Source organism: Mastigoproctus giganteus, chromosome 7, assembly GCF_048544385.1.
Source record: "Mastigoproctus giganteus isolate SK-2022 chromosome 7, ASM4854438v1, whole genome shotgun sequence".
NCBI lineage: Eukaryota > Metazoa > Arthropoda > Arachnida > Uropygi > Thelyphonidae > Mastigoproctus > Mastigoproctus giganteus.
In genome coordinates, this window is record NC_143581.1 from 195,308,997 (window position 1) to 195,327,127 (window position 18,131).

At 36.9% G+C, this 18,131-nt stretch overlaps 1 protein-coding gene across 3 annotated transcripts in view; it reads left to right on the forward strand.

Moving 5' to 3' along the window:
• Nucleotides 1–18,131, forward strand: part of LOC150083516 (uncharacterized) — a 74,368-nt gene that overhangs the window by 40,938 nt on the left and 15,299 nt on the right. For all 3 annotated transcript variants that reach the window (XM_090378052.1, XM_090378050.1, XM_090378051.1), the window contains 2 exons: nt 1,850–1,955; nt 5,423–6,010. In XM_090378052.1, coding sequence (XP_090234178.1) covers nt 1,850–1,955; nt 5,423–6,010 — 694 coding nt within the window. The remainder of the gene's footprint in view (nt 1–1,849; nt 1,956–5,422; nt 6,011–18,131) is intronic.

Below are 18,131 nucleotides of genomic sequence, written 5' to 3' on the forward strand. Positions count from 1 at the left end.
TTTTAATAGAATTAATTCTTTTTTTTTTTTATTATTGTATCATTGAGTTAACGATCTCGCTCGAAATATGTTGTATCAACTTTTTTTTCTCCGACTGTTGCATCGAAAATGGTCGCAGTAACAAGAATGAACATCTAATCGACTCCAAGAGCTCACGTCTCTTTCCCAATATAATAAAAAAATTTATAATCTCGAAGATCATGTGAAATTCTCAAGGCACAATATAAATCATGAATCTATAGAATCAAACATCCTTCAGTATTATATAAATCTGAAGTTGGGGGTCTGTTTTTGGTAAACAATAAAAGGATTCACATAAATATTTGAAGATTTTTTTTAGTATCGTTAAAAGATCACATCACTATTGAAGATGCCAACTTGGACTAAATTACCATCAAGCAAATAAAAAAAATAATAATAATAACTACGTCAGATATTCCATGGCCCATAGTAAAAATACTAGTACACCGTGATACGTATATATATTTGTTCGTGAACTTAGGATCTTGGTGCACTTTCTTCGATTTACTTAAGACCACCGCCACAGAAAACCAATTTTAAAGAGCTGCAAATCTATTCTCTGCTTTCAAATAGTAATTGGTGCCTTTTCCAGTTTGAATTTTCTTCAGCAATCTACACCTAAAAATTGTCTTGTGATGATCTTTGAATTTAAAATTGATTTCAAAAACCCTGCGTGAAACCCTTACCTCGGCATTATTATAATTTGTACCTGAAATAACAGAAAATGGCCAAGGGATCTATCAGTTCAAACTGGCCACCATAAACTTGTGATCAAAACTGATAATACTTTAAAATTCAAATGTTGATATATTTGGTATGTACTGCTTGCTGAGGGATGTTTGTGAATTGACTCTGTGACTGTTCTCTAACTGCATTTTTAATGTTCTTCCAGTATTTCGATGGGAAAAGATGCATTCCAAGACTGTTTATAATTTGATGGCTCAGCCATTTTTGTTCCTTTGCTGGCAGTTAATGGATAGCTTCGTTATTCTGTTTCATATGTGGAAAATATGGGAATTTGTAATTACAGTTTTTTGAGAATCGTAATTAAGCTAACAAAACTATCATTGTTCAATGAATTTTAAAGAAACGTAGTGAGAGACTTCGGGTCTGCATTCAGTATGATATTGATCATATCATATTGAATTAAAAAACATGATATACCCATTAATTTTCAGAGTGTGACGTGAAAGAATATTAGGTAAAAAAAGAAATAAATTTCTGTGTATACTGTACTCTTTGCTTCCACAGCAATTTAGTTTTCATTGTTCCAGCTTGGCGTGCATTCTTTTGTCACAAAGTGCGGATTTGATCTCTGTGTGCGGGTTGAATGAGAATAACTTAAATATTGTTAGCATGGGTTTTATTAGTGTGATATCATAATAAAACAGTTTGTATTTATTCCTTATGTCACATTCAATTTTATACTTCCTACTTTATTATGTGAAAAAATGTATAGAAAGCATTTAGAAAAACTTTTTAAAACAGCATTAATGGATAGAGCTGAAAGAATTTACTTTGATTAGAACAAAATATAAATTGGAAAAAAAAAAAAAAACTTATAAAAATTATGCAAAGTTATTCAAATCCAAACCTCTTCAGTTTTATTTAAAAAAGAACTAATATTTTTATTTGGGTTTTTCCTTGTTCAGCCTTTATCATAAGCCGATTTTATTTACTTAATCGTATTTTACTTGGGAATTGCTCATCACAACTGGGGATTTGTACAGCCAATTGATTTATTATTTTTTTTTCTGTTCGTTAAGTGTTATTGATCATAATTCAATGAGAAAACCATAAATCAAATACTTTTTTTTCCTATTTTCAGGAGGGTTTCCAATAAAGAAAATGTAGCTCCTACTGCACCATCTCCAGTTCGTCAGACGACAGAAAAAATAATAAAAGAGGAGATCACTAAGCAGACGTTGAAAAAAGTAATCGGAAATTATAGCTAAATCTAGTTTTAATATTATTTAAATTTAAGACTTAAAATCTTAATTTTAAAGAAAAATTTATTTCTGTGATTAATAAAATTCTAAATAAACCTGATTTCTTTATGAACTTACTTTTTAATTACAGATAATACAAAATTTATAGATTGAACAGAATTTGTAAATGGAGGAAAAATATTGTGCTGGACAGGACAGTGTGCTTAATTAACCAAAATGATTACAGTAAGGGAGCACTGAAGATTTTTTTTCAAGTATGTAAAACCTCGATTTAACGGATTAGAGCCTGTTCGTTGAACTCTCGAAAGAAATGCACACAGCCTCCGATTGTGCTATAATGTTATGAAAACATGCTGTTCTGTGAAATACACTCACTAGCCAAAACCTTAGAAGCCTTTTGCAGTTGCCATCAACAGATAATTAAACACACTGTATGCAAATGCCAGTTGTCACATGGTACTATCAAAAATACCTTTGTGTTATATGAATAGTGTAAGATTTCCTGGAGTTTCTTAGTCGATCTTTCCAATTTTCAGAAAGGTGTTAGGGCATTTAGCAGGTGCCACAATGAATTTTAAAGAGAAAACAAAGGAAATCACGGGTGTGTCGAAAGCAACCATCTCAAAAGTATATAATGAGCAGAAGATGAAAAGAGGCTGCAGCTCTAAAAGGAAGAATTGCAGCAGAAAGTGGATACTCCAAAAATGAGGGCATTGGAATTTAAAGCGAATTGTGGGTCAGAATAGAAGCTCCAGTGATCAGCAGATGGTCTAAAAATTCAATTTAGGAGAAGAAATACTCATTTCCAACCGAAATATGTGGCGGGAGTTGAATAAAAACTTGGATTTGGTAGTCATGTGCTTATACGAGAGATTTTTTTTTCTGCGAAAAATTGAACGATTCCATTGGAATGGTGCAGCCAATTCCAAGAGTGGACTATGCAACAGTGGAAAAAGATCAGTTGGTCTGACGAGTCTAGATTTATACTTTTTTTTTTCATCAGTGGTAGGGTAAAAGTGTGGCTTTGAACCTCATTAAGCCATCCATCCAGACTATCTCGTGTTTACCACTCAAGCGGCTGTAGGGAATATCATGGTACTGGGTATTTTCTTTTGGTACGGACTAGGTTCACTCATACCGTTGGAAGGTCATGTTATCTCCAATGAATATCTTTCTATCGTATCAGACCAACTTCATCTTGCAATGTTTGGTTTTTACACGGATTATTGCGATGGATTCTTCAAGACGACAGCGCAACTGTCCACTCTGCAAAACTGCATCTGAATGGTTTGAGAAACAGTCCCAAGATTACTGGAATCCACTCTAACCGCCTGGTCCTCTAGGTCTTGAGCCAAATGTAAATTTGGCTCAAGTGAAAAAAAAAAAAAAAAACTGAACACGTTGAAATATTCAATTACCAGGTGAAAAAAATCTTAATATTCAGAGAAAGTAAATTCATCACTCAAAATGCGGAATCGTAAATTAGGTAAATAATTTATACATGTTAAGAATTTTAAAACCATTTTGAAACTTAGAAATCGCAGTATAATTAAATAGTTTGTACAGCAGTTACCTGTCGGCATCGAATGATTTTTGAAATATTTTTGTCTAACAATAAATTGGAACTTAAGAAGTAAAATATATTAGAAACATGCTTAAAGAACAACTATATTGTTATAAGTCCAGAATCGAATAAAAATCGCTGTTTGACTATTTAGTTAGCATTAGAAATATTCACTGTTTAAGGTGGAACGGCCATAGGGATACATAGGCCTATTCCATTCTCTACTTCTTTGTTAAAATTAGTCTTAACACCCCCCCCCCCCCCCTTTTTTTTTCCTTTAGGCCACTGGCTGAAGGAAGAATTTGATTTTTGATTCAATTTTTGAAAAAAACCGAATATTTTCAGTGCATAATTAAAAGTTAAAAATATCTAATGTGTAAAATCTGCCAACAGGGAAAATTAATTTACTTTAAATATGGTTTAGGAAATGATTAGGAGGAATGAACATTTAGTTTTTGTGGAAGCAACGGTCAATAACTGCCATAAAAACTAAATGCAGACTTGGCTTATAATTGGATGGATATGCCGCGTAAGGCCAAGCATGCCCACCGATTTGACACCAAATGTTTGGTGTCAAATTGGATGGGCATGCTTGGAACTCCATGAATTTTGTTCTTCACCTCCCGAGCGTCTTCATGCTTTATGAAATGTTTTTTTTTTTTTTAAATGCACCACGCTTAGTATTATTATAAAATAAAGTATTTTATGTTTTATTAATTTCATAATTTTCTTTTCGCTTCTCACGGTGCCCCCACCATTGAAATTAGGCGTATCAAGCAGACATTGTGTAGCTGTGTAATGCAAATAGTTTGACAGTTCCACATTAGCTGTTAGCAGTAATGACAAATTATAAGTCAGAGCTGCTGAACGAAGCTCCACTGATCATCTGGTAAAGTTCCACTAACGCTGAAGTGGTTTCTTTCCATATCCAGCAGTCAAAGGGGAAGCTTCCCACGCTTTGTTTATACACCAGCACCGCTACCATACGTCAAAGGAGCTTCCAACTGATTAATTACAAAATCATTTTGTAGTAAGCGTTTTTGTAATTAACCAAGAAAAAGTCATTTGACATTTTCTTGGTTTACCGGAAATGTGTTTATAGCCCAAGCTAACTTATAAACTACCAGATAAATACAATTCTATGACATGTTATGCATTATTATTTGTATAAAGTTAACTAAACTTGTCTCAAAACAAAACTGCAATTTTGTAGTTAACGTTGTCTGACACTAAGCCCTCGTAATGACAATTAATATTTTTATTAACGGTATTTTTAGCGGTTTTATGGATCCGAATCACGATAAACGTAAACGCACATTGCCTACTATTGTACTTTAGTGTTGACCACACAACTACGCCTGACGATTAAAGAGTTACTTTTGTGTGCAAGTTATATTTTTACAATACAGTACTGTATATTCATTGCAGATGTGAATGAAGAGCCATGCAGGCTAATGCCACTTAAGTAAATCTGAACTGCTAGAAATTTAAACATTTAATGGTATGTTTCTTCTTTGTTATTTCATCAGTGATTGAATTGATTGAATTCTGATTTTTAAAAAAATCTTTGTTCGATTTTAAGCTGCTTCCTGAATCAGTGATTTTCCTTCGAAAGTGTTGGCGAACAAGTGTTCGCCCTCACTTTCGAAGGAAAATGCGATTGTGGTAAGTTATCAAGGAAATTAGCTTTGAAAATATATACCTATTATAGAAACGTTAATAGAGAGGTAGGAGTTGTCCTAGTTTTTGAGTTGTAGTTAAATTAAAGAATTGTAACCTAAATAATTAAAACTATTCCATTCATCGATTATCCCATAGTTTTGAAAATGTAGTGAGATTTCTAAAATTTAAAACTGAAGTAGGCTTTTATTTATTTTATTTTTTTCAGGTATCTGAAGGAAGTGATGGTTTGCGAATAAAGTCCATCTCTCTTCAACCAGACGTGACGCAGGTACAGAAGATCTCAGATGACAAAGAAAGGATGCTTACTCCGAGTCTAAGCCCTAGCCTGACAAGATCGCCTACACCTAATGCTCCTGGTGATACGTCTGCCAAGTCTGTCACGCAGGAAGTGACGAAAGACGACAGGAAATTCGAAAAACACACAACCGAGACGATTCACGAAAAACAGGGTAACGTGGAAACAACTATAGTAAAGAAAGAACACGAAACGGTCATTAAAAATGGCGGCGAAATCCTTCCACCATCAGGCACTATGGTTAATGGTCATATTCCAAGCATTCCTTTCGGCTCTAAGATAGACACGACATTCGGAGAACCCGGTGACTCATTTACGTCTATGAATATCCAGTCTAGCTCTTCTCCTAATGTACTTAAAATTCAAAAAATCGAAAAAGAAACGAGCGAAATCAAAAAATCGTGGCAGTCCAGTTCATCTCCTATTCCTATGGATACCAAAGGCATTCTGGATGAACAAAATTTCACGAAGTCCACTTTGTCCTCATCTCTCGAATCAGTGAGTAGAAATATACTAATATTTTGTGTTCTTGATTATAAAATATCGTAGATAATCGGTACTTCTCAATTTTATTTGAAGCTAACTTTAAATATTTTATCTGAATCTTAAGGAAGACCCCCCCCAATTTATTATGTTAGATTAAAATGTGTCATTTCCATTAAACATAAAAACGAGCTTTCAAGAACTTGATTTGTATGGATAAGGATATATCCCCTTAATCATATAATACGCTTAATTTTACATCTTTGGTCACTGAACTGTTGGCCGAAATTGGAAAGTGATCAAATTAGATCCTGATGTTGTAGGGTGTTAAGACAGAATTACCCGGGAATGTGTCAAAAGTCCGAGAAATATCCTTTGAGCGTCTTTTGTGAGTGGTAGTTGGCAATAAATCAAGAAAATCTCACCACGTAAGACTGGATACGGAACTTGGTTTGCCCAGAGATGATTGAAATCTGGACCTATGCCATTAGATGCAAGAGATAGTAAACAAGAATCGTCTTCTCCTTTCATTACACCCGACTTCAGAAACACATGTTGGAAAATCTTATCTGAGGAATTTTTGGACACATTCCGAGACGAAACACGAGAAAAACCATGGAATTGACCTGAAGGTGTTTCACCATATATATATATATATATATATATATATTATACACACACATACATGAAATGTTTCTGCATAAATGTGGCTTTTGTGATTGGGTATACCTACTGGCCTATCTTGCGCTTTTATGAAAAGATGGTACTTAGTAATATTACGTGTATATACTCAATTTGTGTACGTGTCCTGGTCAGGCAATGGTATGGCAGTTTAGCTAACAGTAGGCGAAATTAGGATAGAAATAGATACTCCTGCCCTCGTATAAACCAATAGCCCACTCTGGTGGGCTATTGGTTTATACGAGGAAATTAAACAGTATATGATTGAAGAATATAAAGTTAGTGCTAGAGTTATCGGGGACAGAAGTTTCCCGTCCGTTCTAGTGACATACTGGAAAGTAATCAGAACTGACTTATTTTTTGGTTGGATAAATGGTTTCTGTGATATAAAAAAAGAAGTCTGCTATTCGTACTATCAGTAAACTTCCTAATACCCTTTACAGGTACAGAAAGTATATCAGTATTACTTTTTTTTTATCTTCTTTTGCTTATAATCTCAATGGCTGTCTGAGGTCCTCGTCTTGCTTATGCTGTTTGGTTACCTATTTTCGTAAATATCATATTTTTAATTTTTCTTTGCTTTGGTAATCGGAAAAAAAAAACTCGTATGCGTGTTGTTTTCCTATTGCTGGGTTGTAGTTTGCCAGCATTACCACAACCTACATGCGGCTATGTAAAATAGGTGAAAACAAACACTTGCTACAATAATAAATGGTTTTAATAAATAAATAAATATTTTTGACTAACGAAATGAAAAAATCAGGTGTGAATGGAAGTCGAACAATGCGTATCTTATCGCTAAAATTACGTGCAGCTTTCTCCTAATGGAAAAATCACAACTTTTCCTTTATACTTTTGTTTACTTTTATCACTCCACTGCCAAAAACTCAAACGCCAATACTCCTTAAATGCAATAGTCTAATTCCACTATATCCGCCCTCGTTGGTAGCAAGTTGGTAGGATCGCCGTCCTCCCCAAACCGGCCGGAAAAGACCTGAGTTCGAGTCGATGATGGGAGGAACTTTTATGGGCCTTTTTCACAACGTGGCTGAGTTTTTCCTCCCGGAAACTGGGTTTTTCCTCCAGCAAACAAAGTCGACCTCAGAATACACGCAATTTACAGACAATATACACGGATCACTACGGCCTTAGTCGCCGATGCTCCTGAAACCCTACTACAACAACCACCACTACCATATCCACGCCGATAGAACAGATGCTGCCACTCTTTGACTAACTGCTTCCGCATTGTTCCCAAAACCTCCCAACCGGCTCTAACCACTTGAAGTGTCCAAAGTTATTCTAACAAACTTGTGATACTACGACGAAATGACGGCCTTGTACGTTGACCTTGGTGTTGCCTTAAAAAAAGCATCAACGTGAAAGTCCTTTGATACTGAAAACCTATTTCTGGATCAGAGAGGACCTGCTGCATTTCCTTATCTCTTTACTACATGAATGCTTATCCTAACTGATTTCAATCGAGTAGCTATGCAGCTGTTGTGTGTGTAAGGTATTAACAATAACTCGATATTTTCCAACTGTCTGAGTTGCTGTTTTTCTTTCAAACTAGCTCCCTGTCCAACTCGTCTTTTTGAATTAGCTGGAACAACTTTAAGTGCCACAAAGTCAATTAGAACAAAGCCTAAAGAAATTGAAGAAATGGAAAGACGGCTAAGCATATGGATTGAAGGCCGAACCAAAAAAAAAAAAAAAAAAAAAAATCGAGAGCAAGCTTTCTCCTGGCTCATAAAATACATAAAGATCTCTGGGGCGTTTTACCAGCCGAAACTTTCGTTTCAGCTTGTACTGAGGCGTCACAGTCGAGATTAGATGACCTCGATAAAGAGAAAAGCAGCGTCGATACAGGATATTCAAAATTCTTACGACTTTCTGATTCTTAACTGAACAAGATTCTAGAGGTTTCGATTTCAATAACCTCTTCTATTTGAAATCTTCATTAAAAAGAAAGTAGGAAAAAACCCTCTCCTGAAAAAGCGCTAAGAAATACAAAGTGCTTGTTTTTTTTTTTTTTTTTTTTTTTTTGACAGAATCACATGCTTAGTTTGCCTTTTTGTTTTAATGTCACATAGAAACGTCCTTAACTCTTCATCACGCTTTCCTCTTCGTCCACTACCCATAATTCCATTCTGCTAACTCTTCTTAATACGCAAATCCTAAACACTACAACCCACTCAAATTCACGCCCAGTATTAGCAAGGTTTGAAAACTTGATAATCATCCTACGAGTAACCGAGAGTCAACTGGATTTCTGTTGTAATATTTCTTGCTTTAAACTGATTTTAGATGTTTACTTTCGTTCCATCATGTTTTCTTAAAACCTACTTAAACTACTTTTCTTAAAGTCCACTTAAGAATTCATATATTTTTGTATATGAATTCTTAAATCTGTTTTAATATTCTCTGAGAATGGGGGCGCCTCCGTAGCCAGGTGGGAAGGAGCAGCAGTGCGTAGCACACGCTTCTTGATTGGACCGGGGTTCGAGCCCGTCACCACCAAATACGGAGGATGTGGAAAGGTCAGGGAATGACCACCGCACCGGAGCAATATGGCCTTAGTTGCTAATGCTCCTAAAAACCAAATAACAACAACAACTGAGAATGGGCGACAATAAATTTATTGAAATCCCCCGAAAACCTAGAAGTTGCAAAGCGATGGAATGGCTAATGATTTCTTGAAATCACAATAGAATGGCTAAGGATTTCTTGAAATCATTAGCCATTCCATCGCTTTTCTTGATTAATAATCATTAATCAATAATAATAATAAGTAATGAACGGCTAACGATTTTTTAGGCCTGACGTAGCCCAGTGGTCAGGACCGAGAGTGCATAGCACGCGTTCCTTGAGTGGACCGGGGTTCAAGCCCGTGACTACTAAATACGATAAATATTTGTATTGACGATTTATTGTAAACTCTACTGACTTGGTTGTCGTGCCGGAGTATAAACAGAAAATTTATTTATTTTATTTATTCTTGAAATCGTTAGCCGTTCCATCGCTTTGCAGCTTAAGACTCCGATTTTTAAATAATTATCCACTTTTTCTGCATTAATTTATCTTGTCAGCGCTATGTTTATTACGAGCATTAAGCAGTTAAGATTGAAGTGTAGCTTGCGTAATTTAAGCTTCTACCATTATATATATCGAATAAACGCTGACTGTACAGTCTGTTCGACGTGCTGTGTATGTGTTTTTACGACACCCACGTGCCGATTCCTCCCTTGTCGGTAGCAATCGGAACGTGGTCTTATTCATCCCTCAGTTCTATTTATACCTAAAGATTTTTGCGTTGGAACGAAGATGCTTCTGTTTTGAATTTCATATGGCTCAGGACGTTGACAGTGCATATAATAATTAATTTAGGAACGTGTGGTTTTTTAGAAAACATATCCCAATTGTCGACATGAAATAATTTCCTTGCTTACGTGAAAGTGAGAAAGAATATTTGTTGTTATAAACAGCTCCCGGATCTGCCCATTTCGGAATTTACCGCCTTCAGCGTACGCATTGAATGTTAGCTCCTATAAAGTTATAAAGTATGTTGTCATTCTGAAATACTGCATGCGCTTGTTTTATCCTTTCTCAGTCAAAATTCAGTTAACTTCCGAATATTTATACAAAATACAATAGCACTTCAAAGAGACGCGTGCAAATAAAAAAAAAAAAAAATAATAATAAAATAATAGGTCTGGTGTTCGTATTAACAGACAAGCTAACTCTACACTATCAGGTTATCATTAACATGTCTAGCAAAATAAAATTTTTTTGATAAAATATAAAAGTTGGGATATTTTGATATTTAAAAAAATGTTGGGACATTTTTCTGCCTGAGGTCTCTGTGCTTACTAATTTTAATTGGCAATACACATTTGTATTGCGAATTCGTCCAGCTTAGCCAGGCTAAGCTGGACGAAGGTGTCCACGTCGATGTGATCTACATTGATCCGAATCGAGCGTTCCACTCGATCTTGCATAAAGGCTTATTATAAAGATTGCTTCACTCACAAGGTTCCACTTCCCCTCAGTTTATGCAGAAATTCTGTGTTCATGAAATTTGGGCCTCACGGCTCCTTCTAACATGAAGAGAATCTACGCCGGAGAGTTGTGGCTACTGAAATGGTCCATTACCAAACTCCATATGGATCCTGGGTCACTGTCACTGAAATGTCAGCTATCTTGCCAATCAGAAGGATGCCCTCCTTTATTAATGAAAGTAGAATCGTATTCACGGCCAAAATGTTAATAAGATCTATCTCCCACCCTAACATCTGGGAATAGTGCTCCTGGAGGATTCCACAACCTCAGCTTAGATTCCTTCCAATCCAAGTGCCTCACACTTTGGGATTGCCTGTATCCGTCTGCTTTGAAAGGTGAGGTATTTATGCATCTATAAGGGAGTCGACTCACTTGCATCTTCTGCTGCATATCATTCACTTATGGTGCCTTCTGTATGCTCGCATCGTCCTCTAATGAGCGCCGCTCTCTTCAAGGGGCCTTGAACAGCTTTCCATGTCCACCCATGATTTATTTGTATATTTACTTATGAGTAATGATTGCTATTCATATCTTTTATTACATCACTTAGACCGTAATCCCCTGGTGTTTCTTAGGCGTGAAGGAAGAAGCTGTGAGTATTTTTATCTGCCACAAATAAAGATTTTTCTGTTTATACTCCGGGACGACCAAACGGTCAGAGGAGTTCACAAGATAGACAGAATACAGGAAACAGGACCGTATTCAGCAGTCACGGGCTTGAACCCCGGTCACTCAAGGCACATGTATATAATGACAGGCACAGTAGTGCCTGTCAGTACGAAGCCCGTTCAACGGGGAAAGGGAAACCTGCCGGCTTTTTAAATTAGTTTAAATTTATTATATCAGGGTTGTTACCCATAACTGATTACATAAACCCGTATTTTGTGTCTGTAAATTGCATGTGTTCTCTGCGCGATTTTCTTGTTTTGCTGGACGAAAAACACGAGTTGCCGGGGGGAAAATCTTATAAACCGACTAAGTCAGCCACGGAGTGAAAAAGGCCCATTAAAGTTCCTCGCATCGACGGGATTCGAACCCGGGCCTTTTCCATCCCGTGTGGGGAGGACTGTGACGATACCACTGTGCTACACGTGCAGACCAACCTGGTCGGTTTCTACAAGGAATGATTTGCGGCACTAGGAAGCCGGGGGTATGCCAGAATCCCAGCAAACGCAAGCTTTGTTGGCTTTTCGAGGATCGCTGTAATGAAGGTGCGGCGGAAATGGTCCGAAGAAGTAACTATCCAACATGCCAGGATGGGGAGACCATCAATGGTTGACAGTCGAGGTGAACGATGGTTGGCACGTGCTGTCCCGGGAAACAGACTGCTCACAATCCCTCACTTAACGGCGGATTACAACTAGGGAGCACAGAGAAACGTTTCCGAGCACATCATCCAGAGGACGGTCTTGCGGATAGGCCCACGAAGTAGGCGATCTGTTCATGCGGCACAGTGAAAGATGACCCAAAATGCTACTAGGCTGGTGGGCATAATGTTTTGCTTGTGCATTTGATGTAACCACACACATTTTGAGACATTGTCCATTGAATTATTGACTAGGCAGATGACATTCAGCTCTACTTTGCCGTATTCTCTGGTCTACATTGCGCATTGTTCAACGAGGCATTCAAAAATTTTTTCATAATATGCTTGCGACAATAACTTGGCTCGAAACTCATTAAAACGTAGTTGTAACTTATGAGGACCCTAGAAAGAAAAAGATTTTCATCCTTATGAAATAATGAGTTCATTTCAAGCGAATCCCATCATAATAAAGACCTAGGCGCTTTGTTTTTATCCAGCACCTCTAGTTTTTTTTTTTTTTTTTTTCGTAGCGGAGTGGCGATCAGGCACGAAGGTGCATAAGTACACGTGCTTTGAGTAACCGGGGTTCAAGTCATGACTGCTAAATACGGTGCTGTTTCTTCTGTTTTCTCTATCTTGTGAACTCTTCTGACCGTGTGGTTGTCCCGTAGTATAAACAGAAAATTTATTTATTGGAAACTTTTAAGAAAGTTTACTAGGTATTGGAATTCGTCTAATAATGTAGTATTTACTGGACATTTATTGCGATAGGCCTGGCTAAAATTAAAAATTCTGCCGCTGATCTAGAAATTACAAGAGGAAAAGTTTTTTTTTTTTTTTTTTTAATATCTCTTCCAAACTTTATTCCACGTATTTACAATACATCTATATTATGATTAGTTGCTCAAGTACGGCATAGATGGCGCTGCATATATACGTTTGGTATTGTGTAATCACCACGTGGGCATTCCTATCAATGCGTACAATTGGCAGCGTCATTTTCTGCGCCGTCAGTTGTACCTTTTCATTTCTCCTGGCGTTTATGCACGTGCTCGGAGAAGCCACTATTTTAGGGTGGTGTGATTAACAGTTGCGTGTTAGTTGTTATGGTCGACTGGCAGACGACTCAGCAGGCGGCGTTAGTTGACATCATCACAGAAAAGTTATGTGCGGGCGAATGCAAAGGTGAAAAAAAAAAAAAAAATCGTTTTAGACTTAAAAAAAGGGAGATGCTGACAATTTTTAGTTATAAAGTACTTTAAATCAGAATTAAAATTGTGTACTGCAACTTATTCTGCAGTAATATTATGAATTACTTTATCCTATTTGGCATGAGATGGTATAGCTCTCAGTCGGTTTGAATTTACCAATCCGGTAAGCTTTACTTTATATTTTGATATGTATTACAAGCGAATCAGTAACAAATATTAAGCGTTTTTAAAGTCTGTTAAGTAAAGTCGATTGTCGTTTTAATTTACGGAGGCTTATTTCTGCATCTTCTTAGTCTGAGAATGATGGTTGGAAAAACTGAAATTTTAAGGCTGTTTTTAGTACAAACTACAAATGAGCTGTGGAAAAACGAAACCTAATCTGCCTTTTTGCGTTTTGTCAGTTATTGAAATTTGCATGAATTTTACTTCCTTTGTGAACAACAGTTTGAGATGATCTACTAACTCAAAACTGAGCTGAAACTTCTCTAGAAAAGTTTCATCAAGACGCTAACTGGATATGGCTGTTAAAAGACCAGATCATCATTCAAGATCGGTGTTACAAGCAGTGCCGGTATATTTATATATCTTGTTAACTCGCACATGACACCTTCAACCTGCATAGAATGTGCAGTGACTTTTTGTCATGACTGAGGACGGGCTCTGGATTTTCTAGATTAGCGGGGCGGGGGGGGATGCAGTGAAAATCCGGGAAATCGTTAAGTTTTTATAATGTAGCATAAAAAAAAAATCTAACTTTTGATCATTGGGGAGGCCAAAAACCCTTTAGCTCCCACCTGAGATTGCCTCTGTCATGACATATTAAAAATATAAATGTATTTACGTTTTCTTGAATTGAATGATAGAATATAAAATGAAATTTTAGGGAGTAAAACAAAAGTTAAACAATTATTATTAATCATCTTGTAAATAAATTTCAGACCTAGTCGTCGCCTTTTGTATAGTTTTACTTTATAAGTAGTTAAATTGGAATTATAATTAATTCTGGTTACCCTGTTTCATAAGATATTTGAGTATTTTTTGCTTGAATATTCTCCAATTTTTGAATACGAGTGGCACGACACGTGGGCCACACCGGACATAGAAACTGTAGAGATAAAATAGTAAATAACGTCTTGGTTAGTGTACGATGACAAGTATTTGAATAACGTTTTACAAAGAACAAGCGTCTCTAAGCTCCTTTTGTTATGTTTTCTGCGTGGTGTTAAACATTGTATTTCTGTGGTGTGCATTATTAATCGTGAATTGTAGTCTAATAGTAATGGCCATATAGTGTAAGGAAGCCACAGGCCTTTGCTGCACTGGCAGGAAAAAAAAAAAAAAGTAGATAAGAAAATTCAAATTATTTGCTTCCCTTCTCACATAGATAACTATCCAGTTGTGTCACTTTCACTTGTGTCAACCTCAACTACCGGCAGAGCAACTTGTTCCAGTACCCAACAGTTCTCTGGATAAAAGAAAACTACCTACAATCTAGTATTAGCATTAGTAGAGGCATATGATGCAAGAAAGCAAGCTTCTGCAGCATCAGCCAAAAAAAAAAAAAAAAAACCACTTCCACTTCACCCCTCTGTTCGTTCAAAATACCTGTCCAGCTGAGCCTTAAACTTATTTAGGCTATCAACTTCCACGACAAGGGATGGAAGTCTGTTCCACCAACCAACCACCCGCTGGCTAAAGGCAAATTTCCTCACATCTATCCTACATCTGTCTTTCCTCAATTTGAATTTATGCCCTCTCAGGTGATTATTCTGAGCAAGAGGAAGAATCCCATCAGCATTGAGCATGCTCAAACCGTTCAAGGCTTTATACACCTCTATCAGATCACCTCGCTGGTGTCTAGTCTCCAGACACTGTAATTTGCAAAACTTAAGCGTTTCTTCGTAAGAGCAACCCTTTGTTCCATTCACTAATCTTGTTGCCCTTCTCTGTACTCGTTCCAGCAGATCTACATCCTATTTGAAATGAGGTCCCCCATACCTGTATACAGTGCTCAAGGTGTAGCCTGACCATTGCCTTATACAAGAGGATAATCACCTCCTTATCCCTGCTAGAAAAATTCCTCTATATCCTTGACAAGACACCATGTGCTACTCTTGCAACCCGTCTGCACTGCTTAGAAAACTTCATATCTGCCTGCACAATTACCCCCAGGTCCTTTTCATTCTCTACCACTGTCAGTGTAGTACCACAGAGTTGATACGTTGCTCTGGGGTTGCTGTTTCCCATATGTAGTACTTCACATTTGTCAATGTTAAACTTCATTTGCCACCTCTCAGCCCATCTGCTCAACCTTTCCAGATCCTGTTGTGGTAGCATAGTGTCAGCAGTGTCCTTAACAACCCTGCCAACATTTGTATCGTCTGCAAACTTGATATAAGACATTAAGCTTGATATACCATCATCAATATCATTTATAAATACAGAAAACAACAATGGACCCAACACCGAACCGTGAGGGACTCCACTAATAACATTAGTCCACGATGAGCAGTGTCCATTGATTACCACTCTCTGTCTTCTCATCCTCAACCATCCCTTTATCCATAGCAGCAATTTGCCTCCAATGCCACACTGCTCCAATTTGTGCAGCAGTCTTCCATATGCAACAGTATCAAAAGCCTTTCTAAGATATAAATATATCTTAGAAAGGATTTTGATACTGTTTTGATGCAGGGAATAACTTTTGATAATATCAAAGTTATTCCCTTATCCAGTTCTTTTGTGACTGCATCATAGTATCCAATCAAATTGGTCAGGCAAGACTTTCCCTTAACAAAACCATGCTGTGTCCAAGCTATAACTGAAGTCTTGTCTAGATGATCCTGCAGCGCTTCTTTTTAATCAGTGCCTCCATTAATTTTCCTGGAACAGAAGTTAAACTAACAGGTCTATAATTACTTGTCAGCCTTTGATCCTCCTTTGTGAATTGAGGTCACATTTGCACATCTCCAGTCCATGGGTAATTCCCCTGAGTCCAAGGAAGCTCTCATAATTATGGCTAAGGGTTTGCTTACTTTCTTTGCTGCCTCCTTTAATATAACTGGATAGATCCCATCCACCCCGGGTGCCTTTTTTATGTTTATCCTCAACAATTTCTCCTCCACTTTCCTCTCAGTTATTACAAAATCATCTAGCTCACTGCCAGAGTTTCTTCACCTCTGGCATTCCCCTCCCTGAATAACTCCTCATGTGTGAATGTAGATACAAAATACTCGTTTAGTTTGTTAGCCACCTGAGCAGGATCATCAACAGTTGAACCATCAATATCCAGTGGACCAATCTGATATAGTCTAAATCTCTTCCCCTGTAATTTGGATTAATGTTCTGGAATTCTCTGTAATAGTGAAAAATTCCGCCTTCATTCATTTTGCTAACCCCTCTCAGTCTTATAAACCTCAATCAGGTCACCTCTGAGGTACTTGGTTACCAAGCTCTGAAGCCCACATAATCAGAGTCTTTCATCATAATGTTTTTTGCTGATCTCACCATGTGAGTTGCCGGTCTCTGGACTCTTTCAAGAAGCTCAATGTCTTTTTTCAGATGAGTTTTCCATACTTGAACACAGTATTCCAAATGTGGTCTCACAATTGCCTTATACAGTGGGACTATGACCTCCATATCTCTATAGGATAACGTTCTATAAATCATCGATAGGACACCATGGGCTTTCCGGGTTTCCTGTTTGCACTGCTCAGAAAACTTCATATCTACCCTTATTATAACTCCTAGATCCCTTCCTTCCTCTACTGGTTTTAGTTCAACGACCAAGTCTATAATTTATTTAGGGGTTGCTATTCCCCAAGAGTAAGACCTTTCATTTTGCTATATATATAGCTGCCACTTTTCTGACCATTCTTGCAGTCTGTTCAAGTCATCCTGAAGGAGCGCTGCTTGGCACTGATTATTAGCTACTCTACCAATCTTTATGTCGAATGCAAATTTTGCCATCAAGCCTATCAAATCGTTGATGTCTTTTATGAAAATTAGAAACTACAGTGGTCCAAGAACCGATCCCTGGGGGACCCAACATCTGACTTTACGCCGATCTGAAGAATATCCATTAATCACAAGTCTTCTGCCCTGCAGCCACCCAGCGATCCACCTTGCAATTTTTCCAGTAATCCCAATGTGTTCCAGCTTATACAATAACCTCTTATGAGGGAATGAGTCAAATTCCTTGCTAAAACCCAAATAAACTGTCTGAAAAACGTTCTCCTTTCTTATCTTCATTGGAACTATATGATTTTAAAAAAATTTAGATCGTTATACAGAAGTATTTTACCCCATATAGTCTTGGTATTTATGTTAAATCATTAGATGTTTAACAACAAAGGATCAAATGAGGAGCCTTGGGGAATATTTGTACAGAAAGTAATTATATACATAATATGAGGTGATCCATTATGTATTATTTGATATTTCCGTTCAGTAGCATAAAATAAGTTTAATAATGGTTCATGAATTCCCTGATTATATAGCTTATAAAAGTTAATGAAGAACATTTTCAGTTACCCTTGAATGATTCACATACTCAAATTAACCCAGTTAACCATGCCGATCTGTATAATAGTAAATTTTTGAAAAATACTTTGGTAGTAAAGAATCCTTCAGTACGAAAATCATCTATGTTTGAAGGTAACATTAAAAGGAAGAAGCTAGTTTGCCGTGTATTATAATGTCGAGTATTTTTTCAATGCTATTTAATTTTACAAAATTTAAAAAACAATTATTTAGAATCTACCAATTGTGAGACACTAGTATCTATCTCCGGTGGATAGTGCTACTCACTAATTTTAATTATACCTTAGATTGTTGAATCTGTATTTCGATACGTACTTGCTTTACTACAGTTGTTAAT